The following is a 27,198-nucleotide window of genomic DNA, read 5'->3' as shown; positions in this document are numbered from 1 at the left end:
CTCTCTCCACCCCCCCACCAACCCTCTCCCCTACTTTCCCAGCAGTATCCTCAGAAGAGATCTCCTCCCTCCTCGCAAGTGCCATGCCCTCCACCTGCGCCTAGGACCCCATTCCCTCTCACCTTATTAAAACCATCGCCCCTGCCCTCTTCCCTTCCTTAACTTTCATTCAATAGTATTTATTGAGCGCTTACTATGTGCAGAGCACTGTACTAAGCGCTTGGAATGAAGCAATGGCTTCCACAGGATGGTACATGAAGCCTTTCCTAACAGATAGGAGTCCCTGCTTTTTAAGAGGTAGTTATTTTGACTTTTCCACTGCATTGCATCTACTCCATCCAGCCCTTAGTACAGTGTTTGGCCATAGTGCTTAATAAATACCATTAGTGGTGTTACTGTTATTATTATATTGTACAAAGTGCTTGGGAGAGTACCATAGAATTAGGAGACACGAACTCTGGCCTCAAAGAGTTTGCAGTCCATCAGGCTTAGTGGAAAGAGCACGGGCTTGGGAGCCAGAGGACATGGGTTTTAATCCCGGCTCTGTGACTTGTCTGCTGTGACCTTGGGCAAGCCACTTAATTTCTCTGTGCCTCAGTTCCCTCATCTGTAAAATGGGGATTAAGACTGTGAGCCTCACGTGGGACAACCTGATTACCCTGTATCCACCCCAGCGCTTAGAACAGTGCGCGGCACATTGTAAGCACTTAACAATTACCAACATTATTATTATATTACAGAAAGGCTCTGAAGAAAGGACATGCAGGATGCTTCAACGAATCATACAATGGTTGCCCTGCTAGACATTGATTCTAAAGGTTTGAAACAGACCATCAAACATCCTAACTTTTCTCTCTACTTCTCTAACTTTTGCTCCAATAGTCCATTAAGACTTTGCCCATGAACTTATTTCACACTGATCCTAACCGGATAGTAGCTTAGGCCTCCATAATTTCTGGCAACAAACACCGCATTTGGTTTCAAACCTGCCACCCTTAGGCTTCTTGATTCCCTCAGGTCGAGGGATTTGTTCCAATTCTGTGACAGTTCTGACTTGACCCTTCATGTCTAAGAAGAGCCAATCTTCTTCCTTTGCACACTTTGATTTCCCTCAGACTGGAATCCTAAACAATTGGTCTCTCCTGCTATGAAAACTTGTTCAACCTCCTTGAATGCCTTGATTGCCCTTCTCCAGATCTATTCAGCCCCTCCTAAAATTGATTTTTATAATAGCAAAATTAGGATTCTTTCCAATGATGCCCAGAGTTTAAAGTAAACTTCTGGGAGACGTGCCACTGTTCCACTGAGGTCCAATTTGAAGAAAGCATTATGTAGCAGGGCCTCAGTAGGGAATGATTCGACAGACGAAACCCCTGTCTCTGAAAATTATTTACCAACGAATGATGCTCCAGTCTTCTTGGTTGAAGAAAGCGGATGCAGTTATCCTGCATCCACAGTGGAAACATCACTGTAGATATCTGACTTCTAGTCTTATAGTAATTTTGACCAACACAACTGAGCAGTGATTGATTTAAACCTGGGGCTCCTAATTCTGCTTTGTATCTAAAAGGGAGCATGCAGGTAGTGTGGCTTAGAAGAAAGAGTGCAGCAGAGTGGAGAAGCAGCGTGGCTCAGTGGAAAGAGCCTGGGCTTCGGAGTCAGAGGTCATGAGTTCGACTCCCGGCTCTGCCGCTTGTCAGCTGTGTGACTGCGGGCAAGTCACTTAACTTCTCTGTGCCTCAGTTCCCTCATCTGTAAAATAGGGATTAAAAGTGTGTGAACCCCACGTGGGACAACCTGATTACCCTCTATCTCCCCCAGAGCTTAGAACAGTGGTCGGCACCTAGTAAGCGCTTAACAGATACCAACATTATTAAAGAGTGTGGGGCTGAGAGGTAGGAGACCTGGGTTATAGTTTCAGTGCTGTTATTTGCCTACTGGGTGATGTTGGGAAAGATATTTAACCTCTTTGAGCTTCAGTTCCCTCACAGCATAAGTAGTTATAGTAGTAAATTAAACAATGAAACAACCATTGGTTGCAATGCATTGTCCCAAAGCACATGGGAAAGTATCACAGAAAAATCAGGCTCATTTCCTGTCCACAAGGAGTTTTCGCTCTAAAAGGGGGAAAACATACTTCAAAAAATTTACCAATAAAGTGATTAGATACACTGACTGAACAATCCATCATACACACATCCTTAAGTGCCGAGGTAGACTATGAATAGAGATATAAGTGCTAGAGGTGGTTGATTAAGTCCCATCATCCCAAGGCTATTAACATTGGGAGTTAATCGAGGATGGTTTATTGGAATGGAGGGATTTTAAGAGGGCCTGGAAAATGGAGAGAGCCGTGGCTGGACAGATTAGGTGGGAGAGAGAGTTCCAGGCTGGTCCAGCAAAGTGGTGGATGGGAATGGGATTTGAGAGTGAGGTACAATGAGAAGGTTGGCTTTGGAGGAATGGAAAGTGAGCAGGGGGCCATTGAGAGAAGCTGGCTGATATTAAAGACGCTAACAGTTGCTAGGAATTCTTTAAAGTGATAATGAGTTTTGATGCAGAGGGAAATGGGAAGTCACTGGAGACATTTGAGAAGAGGGTAGATGTTAAGATGATCAACACCCAAAGAAAATGACCGCTGCAGGAGTGTTTAGTACAGATCAGAGGGATGAGAGGAAGGAGGCAGAGAGATCAGCAAGGGGGCAGAGACAATAGTCTAGCTGTGCTCTGACAAGCACTTGGACCTGGGTGGTAGCAGTCTCAGGAGAGAAATTGGGCGGATGTGGGAAATGATGGGAGAATTGACAGCATTTAGCAGTCCCTTGAATATCAGAGTTGAAAGCCAATGAGGAGTCAGGGATGCCAGCAGGTTGTGAACTTCTGAGACCAGACGGGCAGTGAAGTCATCAACAGAGATGAGAAAGCCGGAGGAGGAGGTTAAGGGAATTCAGTTGTGGAAATGCTAAGTTTGAGGTGCCAGCGATACATCCGAGTGGAGGTATCCTGGAGGAAAGAGGATTGTAAGAAAGATGAGAGGTTAGGGCTGGAGGGATAGATACGGGAGTCAGGTGATGGCTGAAGCCAGATGAGTGATTGAGCCCCCTGAGAGAGGGATGGAGAGGGAGAAATGTAGGGAAGCCAGAACAGAGCACTGCAGTCAGTCAGTCATATTTATTGAGCGCTTAGAGTGTGGGAGATTACAATATAATGATATAGCAGGCACATTCCCGGCGTACAATGAGCTTACCTACCAATTAGGGGATATGAGAGGAAGAGGAACCAGGAAATGAGACAGAGGAGGATAAGTCAGAGAGGTAGGAGGAGAACCAGATTAATACTGCATTGGCAAAACTGAAGCTAGATAATTTAAGGAAGTGGAGATAAGATACCTTGCTCTACCTCCCTCTTGAGGCCCGAGGGGGGCAAAGACTATATTTGACTTTGTTATCTTGTAGCTATCTTAGCACATAGGAAGAACTTGAGTGCCATAATTATTATAAGGAATGATGATAAGTATCTTTCTTATATAGATTAAAGAGAAATCTAAGATATTCTACTTTGTAAAATTTAAGAACTTGAGGTGAATTTTCTTCTCAAAAAACACCACAGTTTCTTTGAGTTTTATACTCTATTCTGTATGGTGACATTTAGACAACTCTGCTAATCTAATCAATTATCACTCTTCTCTTGGATATAATCATCCTTTTGACATTCTTACAGTTTAAAGTGCTTAAACTTCAAGGGGAAATCTCTTCTTTGCTATGCAAAAATGTCATGGTTTTCACAGGGTTTCTTCCTTCAGAAATGTACTATTTCAATTTGGCTCAGTTGACAAATACACGAGCCCTGTGTGGAACTGGGACTGTGTCTGATCTGATTATCTTGTACCTAATCCAGTACTTAGTACAGAGCTTGGCACATAGTAAGTGCTTAATAAATACCACAATTATTAAGAGTCATTCCATTTAGTGGAAGTGATAGCATTTAGTAAGGTAGGGGGAATATTTTAAAGATATAATGAAGCAAAATCTCAAATGTGGCACAATTGGGACATGATGTGTGTGCATATGACATTATATAGGCTTCCTGTGGCCCAATAAAGCTGAAGAAGCTTCATGATTTTGGATTTTTTTTTAAATTGATCAGCCCTAGTCAATGTTTCATTTGCAAAACACTGACCCAGAGCTCACCGAGAACCAAATAAGTGCCTCACTTTTCCAATTCTCTTCCACCACCACTGATTTTGGTTTCTGTTGAAAGCTCTTAATTTATCACTGAAAGAAACCAATGTATCATCCATTGGAAACAGAAGCAGGCACAGTATGGCCTAACGGAAAGAGCACAGACCTGGGAGTCAGAGGATCTGGGTTCCATTCTCCGCTCTATTTCTTGTCTGCTGTGTGACCTTGGGCTTGTAAATTAACATCTCTGTACTTCACTTTCCTTATCTATAAAATGGGGTTACAAAACTGTTCCTCTTAGACTGTGAGCTCAATGAGGGACAGGGATTTTGTTTCTTGAGGAGTGATGGTTGTGCTCAGTGCCCCATAGCCAGCAACACACCTTGCAAGATAATTTTTTCAGGATATGGGTGCAGTTTGCAGATGGGAGGAGTAAATCTCTGGGCACCACAGAGCATGGGCCTGGGAGTCAGAAGGACCTGGGTTCTAATCCCTGCTCCAACAGTTGTCTGATGGGTGGCCATGGGCAGGTGACTTCTCTTCTCTGTGCCTCAGTTACCTCATCTGTAAAATGGGGATTAAGACTGTGAGCCCCAGTGGAACAGGAACTCTGTCCAACCTGATTAGCTTGTACCTTAGTCAAGTGCCTGGCACATTATAAGCGCTTAACAAATACTATTATTTGCTCAAGAGTTACACAGTTTTTTGTTTATCCATATGGGGTACCTGTTTGCCCACTTTACGCTGTAATGCCTGGTGGGCAGGGAAGCTGTTTAAATTGCTTTCAAGAATTGGTATTTCACATGTGGTGTGGAGGATGCTGAAGCTTTCAAATATATGATTGATATAGAAAATGCTAAAATCCCTTGAACTGCAGCTTTCTTTAATATAACTGAGCAAAATCATGCTAAACCTGTCCTTTGGATTCGGAACACTCAATATAAAGCTTAGACATGACAAATGTTCTATTGTTCTGTAAACATCAACACATAAGCAATAACACCACTCAGCAGATAATTAGATAAACCTACAGAACGACTGACCTCACTTGATCTTTGAAGGTCCTCACTGCTCAGATTTCTCTTGTAAGTCTTTCTGTTGAAGTATGCTAGACTGATAAAATTATCAAGATACAGTACTCACTTCTGACATATAACCATTCAGTAGTTGACAGATACTTATTTCCACCTAAGAAAGCCAAGATTTAAAAATCTCTGCTGGTACTTGCCAGAAGCAGACATATAAAAGCACTGCTTGACATCAAAACCAAGAGTTCGAACTTTTCTCCCTAATTCTTTTAGGAAAGACGATATACACGTGATGATCACATAGATAGGATTCTGATTCAACCAATTTAGCCTATAGCAACGATTATTGCTTGTTTCGCAGTGCCCAAATCATTTCCAGAACATGCCATTTTCACAGAATACTGATGTAGAAAGTCTAAGAGAAAACTGCCTTAGAATAGAAATAGAGGCTCTCAAATGTGAAGAGGCCGATTTTCCTAATAGATAAGAATCAGTACAATGCCAAATTCCTTGACAATCTTCATAAACTAAGAATATGGCTTAAAAATATGACACAAACATAGTGTGCAGTTAGAGGCAAATATAAAGTCAACTGGACTGGAACAATTCTAACCTGGTAGAATAGTTAGGTATAATGAATATATGGGGGTTCATAAAAAACATCTAGAAAATAATGGGCTCAGGAAAAAAAATAATGTCATCTTATATTGAAGTGCTTTTTCAAAGGTTGGATAAATTACACCGATCACTGAAAATAACACAAAAATCCAGGATTACATTTTTGTCATTTAATTCATACACTCATCTTCAGTTACAATGGTTAACATACTTAAAGAAAACAGCAGTGTTCTCTATAATTGCCTAATATGCCTTATAAGCCACATTTCTAGACAATCAAAACTTCTAGCTATTATAATTGTTTACCCATACACAGTAAATGAACAAACACAATGCCATGTTTCATTTGACTGAATACTTCAGAAGCATATCCTGTACTGTTAAATCTACTTGTACTATTTAATAAGATATTTGACATTAAAAGCCTTTTCTTTAATTTCAATTTAGATTTGTAAAAATTTGATATTTTGGTACACAGATACGTTTCTGGGCATTTATCAAGGGTGTTGGAAACTATGGTTTTATGAAGAAAAGGTAATAGAATACTAAAAATAAGTTTATGTCACTCATGAATTTCCCTGTGACCTTCTTTCCAGTAATTTGCAAGTCAGCAGAGAATGTAGGACATCTGGTAAGACGCTTTGTCCACAGACTATAACTTTATACAGGGGCCTAGAAAACTGACTTTGAGGCTGCCAAAACCCAAGATGTGCCAGGGTAGCATTTGCTGACTCTGGGAGCGGTGGCTACAAAGAAGGAAAGATGTAGCAAAGGAAGAGGGAAACGCTGGAGAGAAGTTCACCAGAGAAAATGAGAAAATGGAAGGGCAGAGAACTGGCATTTTGCACCTTAAAGGAGCTTTATGTTATCTTTTTGCATGAGAGTAGCCCTTAGCATCAACGGAGAAGAGATCACAGTGAAGTTCGTAAACTAATTACATATATGAGGCATCGGCATTCTGCTTCAAGTGCCATTAATGAGCATCCTTAGAGACTAGGCAAGCACAGAATCAAGTGACATAATTCAGTTTACCAGTCAAGTGAGAGCATAAAAGTGAAATACACCCTGGGTTTCTAATTACTATTAAAAAAAATTAGACAACAAAATGCAAAGTACATTCATGAGCATTGGCCTCAAGACAATGAAGAAAATACAGCCAAAACATTACATTAAAAAAAATGCAGCCACCAGTTTCTTCAATCGTGCAGTTGAATTATGGGCTACTGAGCCATCTGTGTGAAATAAAGTTTGCAGGTCCAGCTGGGCAGCTTCGGCAGATGCAGCCATGGAAGATGTCTAAATGTAGCAATCCCAATCTCTTTTCATTAATATCTCTATGGGTCCTGGAAGCGGCTGATTCTAATAAGCCTGTAAATTAGATATTGAGAAATGCCTTAGTATTCAGTATAGGCTATCTGAAAGAGACCGTCTCAAAAATATGCACCATTCTGCAGCATCCAATTCAGAATTCTCTGCTGAACGGAGAAAAGAAGCTTAACATTTCCGAGAGGATCCAATCCAATGGAGACTAAGGAATCTCTCAGAGGGCATTTTAAACACCTCCTTTTGGTTACAGAGGTAAAACACACAGATGCAAATCTGAGTTTCCAATGAGCAAAATCCAACTACTTCACTGTCTTATTATTAAACATCTTTATGAAAATGCACTAAGAATGGTCTGTTACTTGTGCTCTGGGGATGCTCAGGCTTTGGGGAGGTTTCTTTTTCCTTATGTTTTCACCATGGTTGAAGGAGAAGCTTGGAAACAGGTAAGCTGCAAGTGCATACTACTCTTAAACTTGTTCAGGAGTTCTTCCAGTAACCTGCAAGGAAGAAGAACATAATTCACAGTTTAGCAGAAGGATGATGCCTAGCAACCCAAGAAAACATCTCAGGGAAACAATTTAGCATTATTTGTGGCTTGTTCAGCTTTTGGAAAGCTGGGTGGTAGACTCTAGACTGTGAGCTCATTGTGGGCAGGGATTGTCACTCTATAGTGTTGTATTGTAGTTTCCCAAGCACTTAGTATAGTGCTCTGCACACGGTAAGCACTTGATGAATATGATTGAATGATTGAATGAATGAGATATTCTAAAACCTCCCTGCTTTACGCCAAATAATATGAAAAGTCATTAAAAACACACGAACAGGGAAATTATAAGCCAAGATAATTAACACATTACTCAGATCATGCAAACACCTCCTTCAGATTTCTCTTTATCACCTTTCATTCTGATCAGCCTATTCTGAAATGTCTAGGGTCAATCAGTACAAGCTAAACAGTACTGGAACCTACTACATATGTTCCAATAGTGATAGGTAAGATGACAGCCAATTTAAACTCTGACTTAGCCAACCAAGTGGCAGAGAAAAGCCAATGATCTCAGTGGCCAAATTTGCTTAGTAATGCTACAGCCCGGCTACGTGATGATATTAAATGCTTTCAGAAGATTGATAAAATCAGTCTAGAGACTCTGGGGTTTTCTCTACTTCAATCAGTGGTGCTTATTGAACACTTACTGGGTTAAGCACCTGGGAGAGTACAATATAGTAGAGTTAATAATGTTGGTATTTGGTATTTGTTAAGCGCTTACTATGTGCAGAGCACTGTTCTAAGCGCTGGGGTAAACACAGGGGAATCAGGTTGTCCCACGTGGGGCTCACAGTCTTAACCCCATTTTACAGATGAGGGAACTGAGGCACAGAGAAGTGAAGTGACTTGCCCACAGTCACACAGCTGACAAGTGGCAGAGCTGGGATTCGAACTCATGAGCCCTGACTCCAAAGCCCATGCTCTTTCCACTGCGCCATGGAGTTGGTAGACATGTACACTGCCCACAATGAGTTTACAGTCTAGAGTGGACTTCTCTGATATCTCTATGCTGTGCTACGATACTGGCATTCATTACATCTGCTGGTCTGAATAAAAGTTATTAGAAAATGATAATTTGTCTTCAGAGGAAGAGAATGTGATCCCAGATCTGGATTTCAAGGCGTCTCATTTTGTTTCTCCTCCAAATGTACTTTACTTCTGGAAATTTAACCAAAGGATATAATGGTATTGTCCTGCATTAGTCAAAAATGGCTTCTTATGTTTTTATTCATCTTATTTAAATCAAGACTTGAAGTAGCCTAGCCAACTTTCCACCTACCACAAACATCTCTTCACATCAATCAAAAGCATTTATTAATTGACTGCTCTGTGCAGAGTAGTCTAATAAGGATTTGGGAGAATATGACAGACTTAGTAAACATGATTCCTAACCTCAAAGAGCTAACCAACTATCTGGGGAGACAGGCATTTAAATAAAGTATAGATAAGGGGAAGAAATCAGAGTGTAAAGAGATATGTACATAAATGCCACCAGGGCTTGTGCATACTTATGCATTTAGCTGGACATCTGACACCCAAAATCACTATCTAAAAATTGAAATGAAGTATTTTTGAACTCTAAAAGCTCTAAACCCCTACACCGGAACGTGACTGTAGATGTCTTTAATTTTTGAGGATGACACTAATAACGCTAAGATCCTAGTTACGCTTGGCTGAGAAGACTGATATGAAACAAACACACCCGGCTGTATTGTGTGCACTCAAAGAGAGGTCCTTACTGGGTTAACACATTTGTCTTCTGTTTCCGAGCCTGGCTCTCGGCACGCCAAACTCTGCGAAGTCTCTACTCTGGGATTGCAAAGCTCTCCTGAATTCTGCCTGCCAGACTGAACTGTACAGAGCAGTCGACACTCAACAGTCCCTTTCCTACACAGTGTTGGAAGCTGTAGTTTTCTTTGTCTTTATTTTACCCTCCTGGCTTGGATAGTCCTCTTTTCAGTTCAACACAGAACAGCTGCTTAGATACCCTGCTGTCCTCTGTTCTCCACTGGGGATGTGTTGCATTGTTCAAATGTTGATCAACGGACTGTGTTCCAGAACCCCATGATGCGTAATCTTGTTGTGCTATTTGATGTTAGGTGTCCTTCATAGATGGCTTTGGTGAAACTACTCTAAGATGGACACCTACCAACTCTGTTTTACTGTAAGAATAATAATTGCGGCATTTGTTAAGTTGCTTATTCTGTGACAGAACTGTTTAGTCTCGAGTACAATACCTGGCACACAATAAGTGCTGAGCAAATACCAGAATTATTATTTCACTCTGGGATGGATACAAGCTGATCGGGTTGGGCACAGTCCCTGTCCCACATGGAGGTCAAATAATAATAATAATGGTACATGTTAAGTGTACACTATGTGCCAAGCACCATACTAAGCGCTGGGATAGATACGAGAATATAGGGTTGGATATAGTCCCTGTCCCACTGGGGCTCACAGTTTCAATCCCCATTTTACAGATGGGCTAACTGAGGCACAGAGAAGTGAAGAAAGTTGGCCATGGTCACAAAACAGACAAGTGAAGGAGCCGGGACTAGAGCCCATGACCTTCTGACTCCCAGGCCCATGCTCTATCCACGACACCATGCTAATGAATTTAATGGAGAGATAGGCTTTTTTTTTTTGCTGGCACAGAATGAACACAGGAGAAAAGAGAAGAGGAATGCACGAAAAACTAGTCATAGGGGTGGATGATTGCTATCTCTTTTCAGGGTCTCTTAAGACGCACACATATTCTATGCTTGTGAAACCAGTACGACTCTTTTGAAATTACTATGGAAGCATCACTCATTCATTATGATGGCTATGGCGGTCATGTGATTCTCTTAAATATATAAATTTAGTAAAATAGTCTTTTTGGTTACAAAACTTAGAGCAATTCTCAAAACAGCATGACTCCCAAGAAAGCTAAGTTCCAACATAGTAAAACTCACGTTTTATCGGTTACACTTGAGAGTTGAGGCAGGGCTTCCAAAGCTTGCTTGAAACTCGATCTACGGCATAAATATCAAAATGAGCTATATTCAATACAAGGCATTTCTATGTTTGTTGGTAGAAACAGCTACAATGTGGAGAAAGCTCCTGTATTAAGGTCTGGGATGTCTCAGTGAAGGAGCTGGGATACAAATCAGAAGTGGAAGCATGTGGCTGGAGTTTTGTGCAAAGAAACAAAGAAGGCTTACTAAGGGTAAGGTCAGTAAAGCAGGAAATGAGATGCCTCATGAAAGGAAAAACAATCTTCCACTATAAACCCAAGAGAAGTGTCTGAGAAGAGGGACAAGTCACACACAGATTGGCACAGGAGGCCCCTTTTACTGAATAAATCACTATTTCACATCAAACAATGCCAAATGAGGTAACATTTTTAAGCATGGAAGGGGGAAAACTTTATAAATAATCCCAGGGTTTCTGTTTATCTGCTGACAGATGTAGTAGGAAATCCTGACTTGCATTCACAAAGGTGAAAACTCAACATCACTTTTCCACTATACAGATTTTATATAAACAAACCACAAGATGTCTGCTTATGAGCAGATGATGGCTACCTGTTTCGCCTGCAATAGATAAGGTAAATATAAGAGAAGAGGTTAAATAAATGGAAGAGGTTTTACTTCTATTATCCATTTTCTCATTTTCAAAAGAGCTCTAAAGAAGTAGTTCTGGAATTTCTTTCTCAGAATGTACTCTTCTAATTCTCTCCACTCTTTTTAGACTGTGAGCATTTGGGTCTGTACATTTAAAGAACATTGACACTCATGCCACTCACAGTTCCATAAGACTTATTTGCATATCCTAATTTTTCCATTTCCCCATGAATGGATCATAGTGACTGAGCACTTACTATGTGCAGACCACTGAACTAAGAGCGTGGGGTCTCTATCTGTTGCTGATTTGTACATTCCAAGCGCTTGGTACAGTGCTCTGCACATAATAAGCGCTCAATAAATACTATTGAATGAAAATACTACTGAATGAATATAACAGAGATGGTAGACGTGTTCTCTGCTCACAACGTCAGGAAGCATGTCTGAATTATTCTACTGGGATCTTTTCCCAGTGCATGGAGTACAGTGCTTTGCATGTGGCGTGTGTTTACATAAGATATAAATGAATAACAATTAAAAAATGGAATCCATTCTGTCACTTTATTTTGATACTGGTGATCACCTATAACAATGAAATACAGCATTAAATCCTTATCCTTATATTTCCTTATTAAAGAAAAAGCCTCAACAGCTGATTTGCTGAATGAAAACAATGAGTGATGAGCTAACATAAAAATGAGAGAAGCAGACTAATGACCTATGTCAAAGCTCAATGAGTGACCCATTATCCTGAAAAAAAAAACCACCTGCTTTAAACCGGTCCATTATTAATAGAATAATATATTTGAATAATGTTTAAACATTCCCACCCAGGCAGTCTGACATCTCACCTGCTTTCCGGTGTTAGGTACACTGCCATGGCATCTCTCAGAGCACAGATTTCAAGCTTTGCCTGCGAATAGGAAGCGAAAACAATTCGACATATTTAAAACCCATAGTAAAAACCTCCACTGCTTAGAGTGCATGAGACTGGGTCTAGTCTGGACACTCAGACATTCTAGATGATCGAGCTGAACCTGAAATTAATGCAGTAACTTTTGGTCTGAATGAACGGTCCTTTGTTAAAGACTCTGGTCTAGCAGACTGAGTTTTCAGGACATGTTGGAGTGAGGTGCAAGAATGAATAACTTGTATCTATTTCAGAGCTTAGAACACTGCTTAACACACAAGCGCTAAACAAATACCATAACAACAATACCTACTACAATGACAACACCATCATAACAACAATAATAGTAGTAATGAATAGTAATAAACAAGGTACAGTTGAAGACAGAGCTCTAGGGTTGTTTTTTTTTATTTTTACTTTTTAATGGTATTTGTTAAGTGCTTACTATGTGCCAGGGACTGTACTAAGCACTGAGGTATATACAAGTTTAGCAAGTTGGACACAATATTTGTCCCACACGGTGCTCTCAGTCTTAATCTCTATTTTACAGATGAGGTAACTGAGGTACAAAAGAGTTAAGTGACTTGCCCAAGGTCACACAATAGACAAGCGGCAGAGCCGGGATTTGAACCCCAGTCCTTCTGACTCTTGGGCCCAGGTTCTATCCACCAAGGCATGCTGCTATCACTTTAAACAAGCATTCTGTGTGTCCAATCATGAAAATAGTCCACAGAAAATTTGGGATTTTCACAGCACTACGTAGATAATAATGATGACAATAATTGTGGTATTTGTTAAGTGCTAACTATGGGTCAAGCACTGTACTGGGGTAGATACAAGATAATCAGGTCCCACATGGGGCTCACAGTCCAAATAGGAGGAAGAACAGGTAATGAACCCCCATTTTTGCAGATGAAGAAACTGAAGCACAGAGAGGTTAAGTAACTTGTCCAAGGTCACACGGCAGAAAGTGGCAGAGTCCAGGTCCTCTGACTTCCAGGCCGGTGCCCTTTCCTTTAGGCCAAGCGTCTTTCTCTACATATTCACCAATGTGGCAATCTACACATGGTTAGGATTTCTGAACAACAGTGAATCGATTGGGGCAGATTTTTCTTGGCACTGCAAGGTGTACGGAATTTAATAATAATAATAATAATGATGTTGGTATTTGTTAAGTGCTTACTATGTGCCGAGCACTGTTCTAAGCGCTGGGGTAGACACAAGGGAATTCGGTTGTCCCACGTGTGGCTCACAGTCTTAATCCCCATTTTACAGATGAGATAACTGAGGCACAGAGAAGTTAAGTGACTTGCCCACAGTCACACAGCTGACAAGTGGCGGAGCTGGGATTCGAACTCATTACGTCTGACTCCAAAGCCCGTGCTCTTTCCACTGAGCCACGCTGCTTCTCATGCATGTATGGGACTGGGCTAGGAGACTTGTTGAAGTTCCTAGCTTTAGGATTTTATGAAATTGGGCACTTTTCAGCAGACTGAATCCACTGCTGGGCATAAGAGGCAAGTCACTTTGAAGCTCTGTCCTTCAGATCAGAGGAAACAAGATCACTTTTCTCTACTTCCTCACACCTATAGTTTCATCTGTTATATAAAATTAGAGTTTCTACTTCAAATGATATCCTGCAGTCTAAACTTCTAAGTAAGCATATTTTGAACCCCTAAGACTGTGAGCTTTATGTGGAAAAGGGACTGTATCTGATCTTGCTTCCACTATATCTGCCTTAGTAGAGCATTTGGCATATAGTATGCACTTAACAAATAACATTAAAAAAGGTGAAGCCAGAGGGTAATCACATTTATGTCCAGATCATTCATTCATTCATTCATTCAATAGTATTTATTGAGCGCTTACTATGTGCAGAGCACTGTACTAAGCGCTTGGGATGAACTAGTCGGCTTTTCCCTCCCATACCAGCTTCATTTGATTTATTTGGTGATTAGATTCAGGGAATATACTTCATTGGAGGCTCACTATGGGTAGGGAAGCTGTCTACCAGCTCTCCCAAGAGCTTAGAATAGTGTTCTGCAAAAAGTAAGCTCTACATAAATACCATTGATTAATTGATTGATAGAGTCTACATTTTTAATGTACAACTTACTGAACAAATCATTTTTTAAAGTTCACCGCAACATTTAAAACTAACAATAGGAAATAGATTGAATAAAGAACTAATTGTTTAATTCTGTTAAGCTTGTGTTAAACTAAAACTATTCCCTATCCCTTCTACAGTGCCTATGCACTTGGATCTGTACCTTTTACACACCTGATATTCACTCCTATCCCCGGTCCCACAGCAATTACACATATGTCCGCAATTTGTTTTATACTCTACCTACCCATCTAAACTAAGTTCCTGATGGGAATGTGCCTTTCAACTCTGTTGAATTGTACTCTCCCAAGTACTCAGAATACAGTTAGCACTCAAATACTAGTGATTAACTGAAAAGTCAAACATTCTGAGAATTGACTCTACAAGATTCCTAAATCTGTTCACTCTGTTTTCAATGGAAGTTATTTTTTGATATGCAATTGTTAAGGTTTGATTTTCAACATCTTTGAATTCTGAAAGAACAGATAGATTTTTTTTAAGGTATTTTATTTGTGCACAATCCCATTTTTATTATTTGTAATGTATGCAAAAATGAATTTCCAAAGAGATTTCTCATAAAGTGACAACTAGAAAAACAATGTAAAACTTGAATATACTTCAGGGTAAAATTGGAGAGTGGTGTTTTCTGTTCATCTCAAAGTGTGGTGTGAAAATCTACGGACGAAAATTCTCTTGCCATTTCCTTGGCTGGGAATCGGCTTATCTAGGTGCCCATTTTGCTGAGCCAAACAAACCCCAATCGAGTTAGAAAGGGCCCACTCTCGGCCTCCCTTCTTCCTTCCAATGGCAGCAAAACCCCCTCAGTTTAGGTAAAAGGGGCCCAGTTTCTATGTGGAGAGAAGCCTTGCTGGCCCCAGTCCTACTCCCACAGAATCACAGCAAGAGTTGCAGCTTGGAGAGAGGAGGCAGAGCTGCTCTGTTCATGCCCCAGGGCTGGGAAGCCTCGTTATACCTCATCCCTGAAGACTCTAAGAGAAGATGTCCTGATTGGCACAACTTAGATGCTGCTCCTGGCCTTGACCTGGCCCCATTGGCAATGTAAGGAGAAAGGATGTTGTTCTAAAGTGTGGAGGACATTCGGATACTAAGACCCTGGGTATAACCCTGGCAAGACCCTGGGTTAATTATTGTCTGGGGGCAACAGGAGCAAGTGTTTTGGTGGACAATGCATTTGAAAGATACACAGGGGAGAAACTCAGTTTTCTTTCAGTCTGTAGATGGTGGTTGGCATTCCTGGTATAAAAGGCCACAGGAGCCTGGGGCGGGATTTTTTTTTTAGTATATTATTGGTTAAGCACTTATTATGTGCCAGGCACTGAACTAAGCATTGGGGTAGATACAAGATAATCCGGGGAGACAGTCTCTGTTCCACAAGAGGCTCCCAATGTTGGTAGGAGGGAAGAGGATTTAATCCTCATTTTGCAGATGAGTAACGGAGGTACAGATAAATTAGGGGCTTGCCCGAGGACATACAGCAGAAGTGGCCAAGCTGGGATTCAGAACCCAGGTCCTTGACTCCGAGGCCCATGCTATTTCCACTGGGCCATGCTGGAATACAGGCCACAGAAACAGGACCCTCTAAATCCCAACTCTGCTAAGTCACAATCTGATTTGCCTCTGGCACTATGAACTTTGCAGAGCTGAGATCCCAGGTGCCCGGCCAGTTCAGACTAGGGCTTAAGTGTCATTCTAGGCTCAGGCCTCTGGCTGGGCTTGCAACAGACAGGGTTATTTTGCCCTGTCAGCCTGCTGCTGGCGGAACAGGGCTCATTAATACTTTTAATTTTCCGGGATTCAATTCTCCTCCTTAACTGGCAAAAGATCTATGTTCCTCATTTTGCACATCAGAATGTGAAAGCTGAGAAGTGAGGTACCTGCAAAGCTCCATTTTTGCTGAAAGATGAAACACACTGCATCAGTCGACTTAGTTCTTCAAAGACAGCTTCCACGATCTTGGATAGCACCCGAGGGACTAACTCCTTAGAAATGGTGAATACCTGAGGATTTCAAACAATCAACCAATCAATGCTATTTATTGAGTACTTAATGTGTGCAGAGCACTGTACTAAGCACTTGGGAAAGTGAAACAAGAACACTATATTCACTGTGTCACTGTGCCACCCCTTGCTAGTCTGGATTTCTTCAAAACCTCCCAACATATTAAACAAAAGCAAAAACCCACCTCTACAAATTCCCAAACACCCTCAAAAATATACAGCCCTCCTTACTCGGTTACAAAAAGAAGTTAGATCAAAACTAGATGTAAAATAGTGGTATAATATATCCAAAAGGAAGAGAAAAATACTGTGGTTTCTAAAAAAGAAAAAGTGACTTTTATAAATCCAAACCCTCCCCTCCCCCCGCCCTTCCCCCTTCCCCCCTTGCACCCACAGCTACTTTCAAGTGTGGGCTCTGGAACCTCCGCTCTATTACAGGTAAGCTACCTTTTTCCTCCATGACCTTTTCCTCTCCCGCCCTCTCCTCCTCCTCGCCCTTTCGGAAACGTGGCTCTCTCCCGAAGACACGGTCTCCGCCGCCGTTCTCTCCAGCGGAGGCCTCTCCTTCTCCCACTCCCCCAGACTCACCGTAAGGGAGGAGGCGTCGGCTTCCTCCTCTCACCCCGTTGCCGCTTCCGCAATATCCCTCCTCCCCTCTCCCTCTCCTTCCCCTCCTTCGAAGCCCATATCATTCGCCTCTACCACCCCCTCCAGATACTTGTCGCTGTTATCTACCGCCCTCCCGGTCCCACCTCCGACTTCTTCAACCACCTTGACCCCTTTCTCACCTTCCTTCTCTCCTTCTCTCTGCCCACTCTGATCCTTGGAGACTTCAACATCCAAATGGATGCAACCAACGACTCCTCTGCCGCCCGCCTATCCCTCCTCGACTCTGTCGACCTCCTCCACCATACCGCGGGCCCACTCACCGACTCGGTCACACCCTCGATCTCGTCATCTCCTACCGCTGCACTATCTCCTCCCTCACCATCTCTGAAATCCCTCTCTCTAACCATAACCTTCTCACCTGCTCTCTCACACTCCCTCCCCCTGCAAATCTTCGCTACTGCCCCACAGAGACCTCCGCTCTCTCGATTCCATCCGTCTTTCCAAAAGCATCTCTCCTCACCTTGCCGCCCTGTCCTCACTTCCCACTCTCGATGATCAGGTCTCCGCTCTCAACTCCACCCTCTCTACTCATCTCAACTCTCTCACCCCCCTTTCCCTCCGCCGCTCTTGCTCCACTAACCCACAGCCCTGGATCACCTCCTCTGTCCTCCTCCTACGCTCCTATGCTCGAGCTGCCGAGCGCTGCTGGTGAAAGTCCAAGCACCAAGCCGACCTCACACACTTCAAATTTATCCTTTCCTGCCTTAACTCTGCCCTCTCCTCCGCCAGGCAAAACTTCTTCTCCTCCCTCATCGACACCCATGCCCGTCACCCCCGCCGATTGTTCCGGACCTTTAACCATCTCCTTAGGCCCCCTGTTCCTCCCCCTCCCCCATCTCTCATCCCCAATGATCTGGCCACCTATTTCCTCATGAAAATCAACACAATCAGGTCTGAGCTCCCCAAAGTCACCCCTCTGCCTCTCTCCTCCCCCCGACCAACCCACTCCCCTACTTTCCCATCCTTCCCTGCAGTATCCTTAGAGGAGATTTCCTCCCTCCTCGCAAGTGCCACCCCCTCCACCTGTGCCTCGGACCCCATTCCCTCTCACCTTATTAAAACCATCGCCCCTGCCCTCCTCCCTTCCTTAACTTCTATTTTTAACCACTCAATCTCCAAGGGCTCCTTCCCCTCTGCCTTCCAACATGCCCACGTCTCCCCCATCCTAAAAAAACCCGCTCTTGACCCCTCTTCCCCCTCCAGTTATCGTCCTATCTCCCTACTACCCTTCCTTTCCAAAATCCTAGAACGAGTCGTCTACAATCGATGCCTAGAATTCCTTAACTCCCATTCTCTCCTAGATCCCCTCCAATCTGGCTTCCGTCCCCTCCACTCTACCGAGACTGCTCTAAGGTCACCCATGACCTCCTCCTTGCCAAATCCAATGGCGCCTACTCCATTCTAATCCTCCTTGACCTCTCTGCTGCCTTTGACACTGTCCACCATCCCCTCCTCCTCCATACCTTATCTCACCTTGGCTTCACGGACTCCGTCCTCTCCTGGTTCTCCTCTTACCTCTCTGGCCGGTCATTCTCGGTCTCCTTCGCTGGCACCTCCTCCCCCTCCCATCCTTTAACTGTTGGAGTTCCTCAAGGGTCAGTTCTTGGCCCTCTTCTGTTCTCCATTTACACTACTCCCTTGGTGAACTCATTCGCTCTCACAGCTTTGACTACCATCTCTACGCAGATGACACGCAGATCTACATCCCCGCCCCTGTCCTCTCCCCCTCCCTTCAGGCTCGCATCTCCTCCTGCCTCCAGGACGTCTCCACCTGGATGTTGGCCCGCCACCTAAAACTCAACATGAGCAAGACTGAGCTCCTCATCTTCCCTCCCAAACCCGGTCCGCTCCCAGACTTCTCTATCACCGTCGATGGCACGACCATCCTTCCTGTCTCTCAGGCCTGCATTCTCGGTGTCATCCTTGACTCGTCTCTCTCGTTCACCCCACACATCCTGTCCGTTACCAAGACCTTCTGGTTTCACCTCTACAATATCGCCAAGATCCGCCCTTTCCTCTCCACCCAAACGGCTACCTTACTGCTAAGGACTCTCGTTATATCCCGGCTAGACTACTGTGTCAGCCTTCTCTCTGACCTCCCTTCCTCCTCTCTTGCCCCGCTCCAGTCTATTCTTCACTCCGCTACCCGGCTCATCTTCCTGCAGAAACGATCTGGGCATGTCACTCCCCTTCTTAAACAACTCCAGTGGTTGCCTATCAACCTCCGCTCCAAACAATAATAATAATAATAATGTTGGTATTTGTTAAGCGCTTACTATGTGCAGAGCACTGTTCTAAGCGCTGGGGGAGACACGGGGGAATCAGGTTGTCCCACATGGGGCTCACAGTCTTAATCCCCATTTTACAGATGAGGTAACTGAGGCCCAGAGAAGTTAAGTGACTTGCCCACAGTCACACAGCTGACAAGTGGCAGAGCTGGGATTCGAACTCATGACCTCTGACTCCAAAGCCCATGCTCTTTCCACTGAGCCACGCTGCTTCAAAAACTCCTCACTCTAGGCTTCAAGGCTCTCCATCACCTTGCCCCTTCCTACCTCTCCTCCCTTCTCTCTTTCTACCATCCACCCCGCACGCTCCGCTCCTCTGCCGCCCACCTCCTCACCGTCCCTTGGTCTCGCCTATCCTGCAGTCGACCCCTGGGTCACGTCCTCCCGCGGTCCTGGAACGCCCTCCCTCCTCACCTCCGCCAAACTGATTCTCTTCCCCTCTTCCAAACCCTACTTAAAACTCACCTCCTCCAAGAGGCCTTCCCAGACTGAGCTCCTCTTCTCCCTCTACTCCCTCTGCCACCCCCCCTTTACCTCTCCGCAGCTAAACCCTTTTTCCCCTTTTCCCTCTGCTCCTCCACCTCTCTCTTCCCATCCCCTCCGCACTGTATTCATCCGCTCAACTGTATATATTTCCATTACCCTATTTATTTTGTTAATGAATTGTACATTGCCTTGATTCTATTTAGTTGCCACTGTTTTTACGAGATGTTCTTCCCCTTGACTCTACTTATTGCCATTGTTCTGTCTGTCTGTCTCCCCCGATTAGACTGTAAGCCCGTCAAACGGAAGGGACTGTCTCTATCTGTTGCTGACTTGTTCATTCCAAGCACTTAGTACAGTGCTCTGCCCATAGTAAGCGTTCAATAAATACTATTGAATGAATGAAAAGTATGTTGGCATGTGACTTTTGAAAAAAGTATGTGGGCCTGAAATTCAAATACTGCTGGGAGGTCACTTTATTATTATAAAAGGGAGATAAATTACATAGAGAAATCACATATCTTCTGGTATTAAATTTGCTTAACATGCAGGGCATATATTTTGTTTTCAAAGGCATTTTTGCATATGGTATATGTTGGTTAAGTGCTTATTATGTACCAGACACTGTACTAAGTATTCAGGTAGATACAAGATAATCATCTTAGATGCAGTCCCTGTACCATATGGGGCTCACAGTCACTGAGGGAACTGAGGCATAGGAGAAGTTTAGTGACTTGTCCAAGGTGGGTCACACATTAGACACGTGGTGGAACAGGAAGCTGCGTGGCTCAGTGGAAAGAGCCTGGCCTGGGGAGTCAGAGGTCATGGGTTCAAATCCCGACCCTGCTCCTTGTCAGCTGTGTGACTGTGGGCAAGTCACTTCACTTCTCTGTGCCTCAGTTCCCTCATCTGTAAAATGGGTTGAAGACTGTGAGCCTCATGTGGGGCAACCTCATTCCCGTTTCTACCCCAGCGCTTAGAACAGTGCTCTGCACAGAGTAGGCGCTTGCTTAACAAATACCAACATTATTATTATTATTATTATAAGAACCCAGGTGCTCTGACTCCATGCTCTTCCCACTAGACCACGCTGCTTCTCTAGGAAATCCAAGGGCTTGTAGCAAAATACTATCTTCACTGTAGGCAAGATTATAACGCATCATTCAATGGTATTAGAGTGCTTAATGTGTGCAGAGCATTATGCTAAATTTCTCAGATTACAGGTGCATACCAAAAAAGCCCTGGAAAAGCACCATTTATTCACAAATTCCAATCACAAGATTGCACCCACCAACGATATTTTTTCTTTACTGATTTAGAAAACTGCAGTGTTCGGGGCAGCATAATCATCATGTAATATGATGAACCTAGTACCCTGCCAAGAAGGACAGATAAGCGTTGGGCCTGAGGCCTCAAGGACTGGGAACCTTCACAAAGGAAGTGATTATAGCGCTGGTGGTTTGCCACGGCCACTCACCCTTTCTCATCCCTGCCAGCCATATTTCTGCTGGAGTAATAGATGCAGCAGGCCAGTAAGCAGGCAGGGATGCAGCATATGGTGAGGGCATGCAAAGATTTTTACTTGCAGGGTCTATTACAGCCAAAGTGACCCCGATACAGTGCCAAATGCTATTCTGTAGAGCAATGACTCCGAAGGCAGATTCACTGGTAGTCACTGCTGCCCCCGAGAAGCTGTGTGGCTTAGTGGAGAGAGGACAGGCCTGGGAGTCAGATAGACCTGAGTTTTAATCCTGGCTCTATCACAAGTCTGCTGTGTGACCTCAGGCAAGTCACTTCATTTGTCTGGGCTTCAGTTACCTCGTCTATAAAATGAGGATTGAGACTGTGAGCCCCATGTGAGACAGGAACTGTGTCTAACCCGATTAACCTGTATCTATTCTAGTGTTTAGAACAGTGCTTGGCACATAGTAAGCACATAATAGGTACCATTATTATTATTAGCCAGCCATTTTTCAGGATTACTGCTGAGTTGGTCTACCTTGTGGAATGCCTAAGGTGATTTATAGGGTTTGCTCCCCTGGGGCATTTTCTCCTGACCTTTTGTTGCTACTTAGAAGGAAATTCAGAAGATGATGTGTCTTCAGCTGGCTGTGAGCCTACTTTATGAAGTAAGTTTGGAGGAGTAAAATGTTTTACAATGATCTAGCAAGGCACATGCCAAGCTGACCAATTTTGGTTGTGGAACTGCCAATACCCCTCACATCTGCTGTACCAGTCAGTCAGACCTGATGGACCCTGGAACTTTACCATTTCATGGACTGCTGGCAAATAGTTATTGGGATTATTGGGACTGGCTGCGATTAGCAATTTTTTTATGGTATTTGTTAAACACCACAGCCTAGAGCTCGGCCTGGGAGTCAGAGGACCTCCGTTTTAATCCCAGCTCCACAACTTGTCTGCTCTGTGACCTAGGGCAAGTCACTTAACTTCTCTGTGCCTCAGGTACCTCATTTGTAAAACAGGGATTAAAAAACTGTGAGCCCTGTGTGGGTCATAAACTGTATCCAACCTGGTTAACTTATATATACCCCAGATTGCGCTTACTATGTGTCAAACACTATTCTATATGTTGGGGTAGGTTGGACACAGTCCACGTTCCACATGGGGCTCACAGTCATTCTTTCATTCAATCACATTTATTGAAAGTTTACTGTGTGCAAAACACTGTTCTAAGTGCTTGGGAGAGCACAGTACAGTAATCAACAGTAACTTTACCATATAGTCTTAATTCCCATTTTACATATGAGGTAACTGAGGCACAGAGAAGTGAAATGACTTGTCCAAGGTCACACAGCAGACAAGTGGAGGAGCCAGGATTACAACCCAGGTCCTGCTGAACTCCCAGGCCTGTGCTCTACGCAGTAGACCATCCTGCTTTTTGATTTACCAACTGGGCAAATTTCAGGGCTAGGGCCATGGAATCCATCCTCGGGTGGGCTTCATACAAACTGACTTGGGATCAGCGGCAGCCCTGATTTCTGAACAGCTGTCAGGCTAGAATGGACATGGATGTGGAATGTGCTGGGAGGTGAAATCTGTATATCTTATTTATACCGACCTCTTGACCACTTTGTGAAACATAAGCTACGACCACTGGCAATTACTAATGGAAAAAGAACAACACTTAGAGTGACTTAGCATGTTATCCTTTTATGGACACAATGTGGAAGGTTATGGGGCCGCTTCAATATTTCAGCCTAGTTTCTTGTACAGAGGTGTGTTTCTTCCCAGTCTCTTGCTTCTCTAGCTAGTCGTGACCCTTTGGGATTCAAACTGTTAAGAGTCAGAGGGCATAGTGTGTTCATGAACAGCTCTAATTTGCATACTGGCTAAAAAGTGGTTTACCAATTTTCCAAAATATGTCACTTGGTTGAAGGAAAAACTTTTTAACTATTCTGTCTCTGCTTTTTTTCTACAAGTATAAACGGGCTTATTCTTCCATAGAATGGGTAAAACTGAATGAAAATCTCATAAAGAAAACATGGAAATGGAAGAATTGGGATGTATACTTACTTACATGCACCTAACTGCAAACTAATCCTAAAAACTGCAAGACAGATTAAGGAGGTAAAAGAGGTTGGCAAAAACTAATGAGTTTGGCTTTCTAGCTCAATGTTTTGCAATGCCTACTGTAGGAGAAATTATTAACGTGTATCTCACCTCGGCATGCACAGCGATTATATTCACCAAAGCTTCTTTTAAGTAGTTCCTGACACCTGAAATCAACATGGGGGAAAACAGAGTGAGAGAGAGAAAAAAATCACTTTTGTATAATTGCAAAAGCGCATTACAAATCCCCTGACCATTTCCAATTGTGTGGTGCAACTGAATCCTTTGATACTTAAATTAAAAAGTATACAGTTATGTAAAGAGAAAGAGAAAGTCACACCACCACAATCTATTTCCTTTTTAATAACCAAATGGTGAAAGGAGCGTTTCCTTATATAAAAAAGGTTAAATAAGCCAGTAGTTCCTGTTTCAGTGTTTTTCTTCTTTGTGTTTCCCTAGGCCTAGCCTTTCTGGTCAGCTTACTTCAAAATTGACATTTAAGGATGAGGGTAAGGGGGAGATGGAGGAGGAAGAAAGGCCTTCATTTCAACTTGAATGAGGTAAGGTATAAAGGTAGTACAAAAGACTAGAACCATGCTAAGAGCCCCATATGATAGAATAATATAGATTATAAGGCAAGAAACAGCAATTTCCATTCAGGAATTTTAATTCATAGTGCTGTTTTAAAATGTTTAAATGGAACTACACAGGTGGAATTTCTACGGATTTTCTAACACACGAAAAGCAAACTCTATCTACATTTGCTCCTGAGAAACTGGTACAAGATCACACCAAATACAGGGATTTCAACCTCGTTGTGTGGGATCAACTTTCACCATTTTATTTTAAAAAGGAAAACTCTCATATATAAGCGCCAGTTCACCAGAAGCATTGTGTAACCACAACCCTCACACTGGTGGGCTCTCAAGCCCTACTATGCTTTCATTTTCTCCACTGTAGGTTTATTCTAAGAAAGCCTCTGGGGAACCTTTTTAATTTCAGTCAAAGGTAACTCCAAAACAAATACCTAAATCTGGTTCCTACTCTTAGCAGCACACTCTGAGATTTTGATAACCAATACTGTCCCCATCAGAATGGAGGAAATTCCATTCTGACTTCTAAAGTCTTTGGAAACAGGCAATAGTCCAACACAACCTTTCCTCTCGACTTTGTGATCCCAGGACAGATTCATTCATTCATTCAATTCATTCAGATTCAAGTATTTATTGAGCACTTACTATGTGCAGAGCACTGTACTAAGCGCTTGGAATGTACAAATCGGTAATAGATAGAGACAGTCCCTGCCCTTTGACGGGCTTACAGTCTAATTGGGGGAGATGGACAGACAAGAACAATAGCAATAAATAGAATTAATTTGATCTGACTCTAAAGTAACAGTCAAAAGGTTAATTAAAGCATTTAGATCATGTACTGACATGACTGCACTGTTCAGAATATTGTATTAGAAACACAAGGATCAAATTTATTTTGAAAAGACATGCTTGGGAGAGAAAGATTATTAGTTCTTGAGTTCATGAATTAAAATTGTTCAACAATCCCCATCTTAACTTGGAATCAGTCAATCACTCGTATTTATTGAGCGCTTAACTCTATGCAGAGCACTTTATTAAGCTCTTGGGAGAGTACAATGTAGCAGAGTTAACAGACATAATCCCTTTCAGTCAACGGGCTTATAGTCTGGGGGGGACATACATGAATGTTAATAAATTATGAATACATATAAGGGTGCAAAGCCAAGTACAAGTGTGACACAGAAGGGAGTGGGAGAGGAGAAAATGAAGGCTTCATTGGGGAAGGCCTCCGTGAGGAAATGTGCTTTTAATAAGGCCTTGATGGTGGGGAGAGTGAACATTTGTCAGATGTGAAGAGGGAGGGAGTCACAGGCAGGAACGGACGAGAAGTCAGTGGCGGGATACACGAGATCGTGGTACAGTTGAGGAGGCTGGCATTAGAGAAGCAAAGTGTGCAATCCAAGCTGTAGTAGGCAAGGAAGGATGGGGCAAGATGATTGAATGCTTTCATGCTAACGGTATGGAATTTCTGTTTGATGTGGAGACGGACGGGCTGGAAGTTCCTGAGTTGGGAAACAGACCAAATGGTCTTGTACAAAAAAAAAAATGATGCGGTCTGTGTAATGGACTGAGGTGGGGACAGACAGGAGGGAAGGAGGTCAGCAAGGAGGCTGTTGCAGTAGTCAAGGTAGGATAGTATATGCTTGGACCAACATGGAAGCAGTTTGGATGGAGAGGAAAGGATGGATTTTAGCGATGTTGTGAAGCTTGAAACTAACAGGATTTGGTGACAGACTGAACATGTGGATTGAATGAGAGGGATGAGTCGAGGAGACAGGAAGAATGTTAATACATTCTCTTATCCTATCCCACCTGGATTACTGAATCAGCTTCCTTGCTGACCTCCAGCCTCCTGCCTCTCCCTACTCCAGTCCTTACTTCACTCTGCTGCCTGGATCATTTTTCTAGAAAAACATCAGGACATGTCACCCTGCTCCTCAAGGATCTCCAGTGGTTGCCTATCCACCTCCGCATCAAACACAAACTCCTCACAATTGTCTTTTAACCATTCCACCACCTTGTCCCCTCCTACCTAACCTTGCTACTCTCTTTCTACAACCAAGCCTGCACACTTCACTCCTGTAGTGCTAACCTTCTCACTGTGCCTCGGTCTCGCCTATCTCGTCGCCATCCCCGACCCACCTCCTACCTCTGGCCTGGAATGCCCTCCCTCCTCAAGTCCAACAGACAATTATTCTATTCCCTTTCAAAGCCTTCGTGATGGCACATCTCCTCCAAGAGGCCTTCCAGATTAAGTTTCTCCTTTCCTCTTCTCCCACTTCTTTCTGCATTGCCCTGACTTACTCCCTTTGGTTTTCCCTGCTCCCAGCTCCACAGCACTTATGTATATATCAGTAATTCATTTTATTTGTATTGATGTCTGTCTCCCCTCCTCTAGACTGTAAGCTCATTGTGAACAGGGAATGTGTCTGTTAATATTGTACTCTCTCAAGTGCTTAATACAGTGATCTGCACACAGTAAGTGCTCAATAAATATTACTGAATAGATGAATGAATGAATTGTGCTGTCATCAGTGATGGAAAAGTCAAGGGAAGGGTAGGGTTTGGGTGGGAAGATGAGGAGTTCTGTTTTGGACATGTTTAGTTTGATGTGTAGGCAGGGCACCCAAGAAGATATGTCCAGAAGGAAGGATGAAATACGAGACTGCAGAAGAGAAAGATCAGAGCTGGAGATGTAGATTTGGGAATCATCTGCATAGAGGTAGAAGTTGAAGCCATGGGAGCAAATTGGTTCTCCAAGGGAAGGGGTGTAAATGTAGGCAAGAAGGGAAACCAGAATTGAGTCTTGAAGGACTCCCACAGTTAGGGGGTGGGAGGTAGAAGAGGAGCCTATGAAAGAGACTGAGAATGAGTGGCCAGAGGGATAGAAAGATAACCAAGAGAGGACAATGTCAGTGAAGCCAAGGTTGGATAATGTTTCCAGGAGCAGGGGGTGGTGCACAGTGTCGAAGGCAGCCGAGAGGTCGAAGAGGATTAGGATGGAGTTGAGGCTGCTGGATGTGGTGAGAAGAAGATCACTGGTGACCTCTGAAAGGGCAGTTTCAGCAGAGTGAAAGGGCAGAAGCCAGACTGGAGGGGGTCAGGGAGAGAACTGGAGGAGAGGAAGTGAAGGCAGCATGAGGAGACAACTCGCTCAAGGTGTTTGGAGAGGAATGGTAGGAAGCAGATGGGGCGACTAGAAAAAGACTTATTCCTGAGTCCATTAGACTAACTCCTTGTGATTAGGGATCCTGT

General features: G+C 43.2%; 1 protein-coding gene across 1 annotated transcript in view; it reads right to left on the bottom strand.

Annotated features, from left to right (window-relative positions):
• Positions 1-5,982: 5,982 nt before the first annotated feature.
• The window catches only part of LOC114808671 (exocyst complex component 2-like), a 164,093-nt gene continuing 142,877 nt past the window's right edge, over positions 5,983-27,198 (bottom strand). The window contains exons 23-28 of the mRNA XM_039910964.1: positions 23,462-23,517; positions 16,218-16,340; positions 12,157-12,218; positions 10,655-10,714; positions 7,513-7,650; positions 5,983-7,195 (exon numbers count right to left, since the gene is read on the bottom strand). Coding sequence (XP_039766898.1) covers positions 7,557-7,650; positions 10,655-10,714; positions 12,157-12,218; positions 16,218-16,340; positions 23,462-23,517 — 395 coding nt within the window. The 3' untranslated portion in view covers positions 5,983-7,195; positions 7,513-7,556. The remainder of the gene's footprint in view (positions 7,196-7,512; positions 7,651-10,654; positions 10,715-12,156; positions 12,219-16,217; positions 16,341-23,461; positions 23,518-27,198) is intronic.

The sequence above is a fragment of the Ornithorhynchus anatinus genome, chromosome Y2 (assembly GCF_004115215.2).
Source record: "Ornithorhynchus anatinus isolate Pmale09 chromosome Y2, mOrnAna1.pri.v4, whole genome shotgun sequence".
In the NCBI taxonomy this organism is placed as follows: Eukaryota; Metazoa; Chordata; class Mammalia; order Monotremata; family Ornithorhynchidae; genus Ornithorhynchus; species Ornithorhynchus anatinus.
The sequence above is the reverse complement of the archived record's forward strand: the minus strand, read 5'-3'. Positions and strand labels throughout refer to the sequence as shown.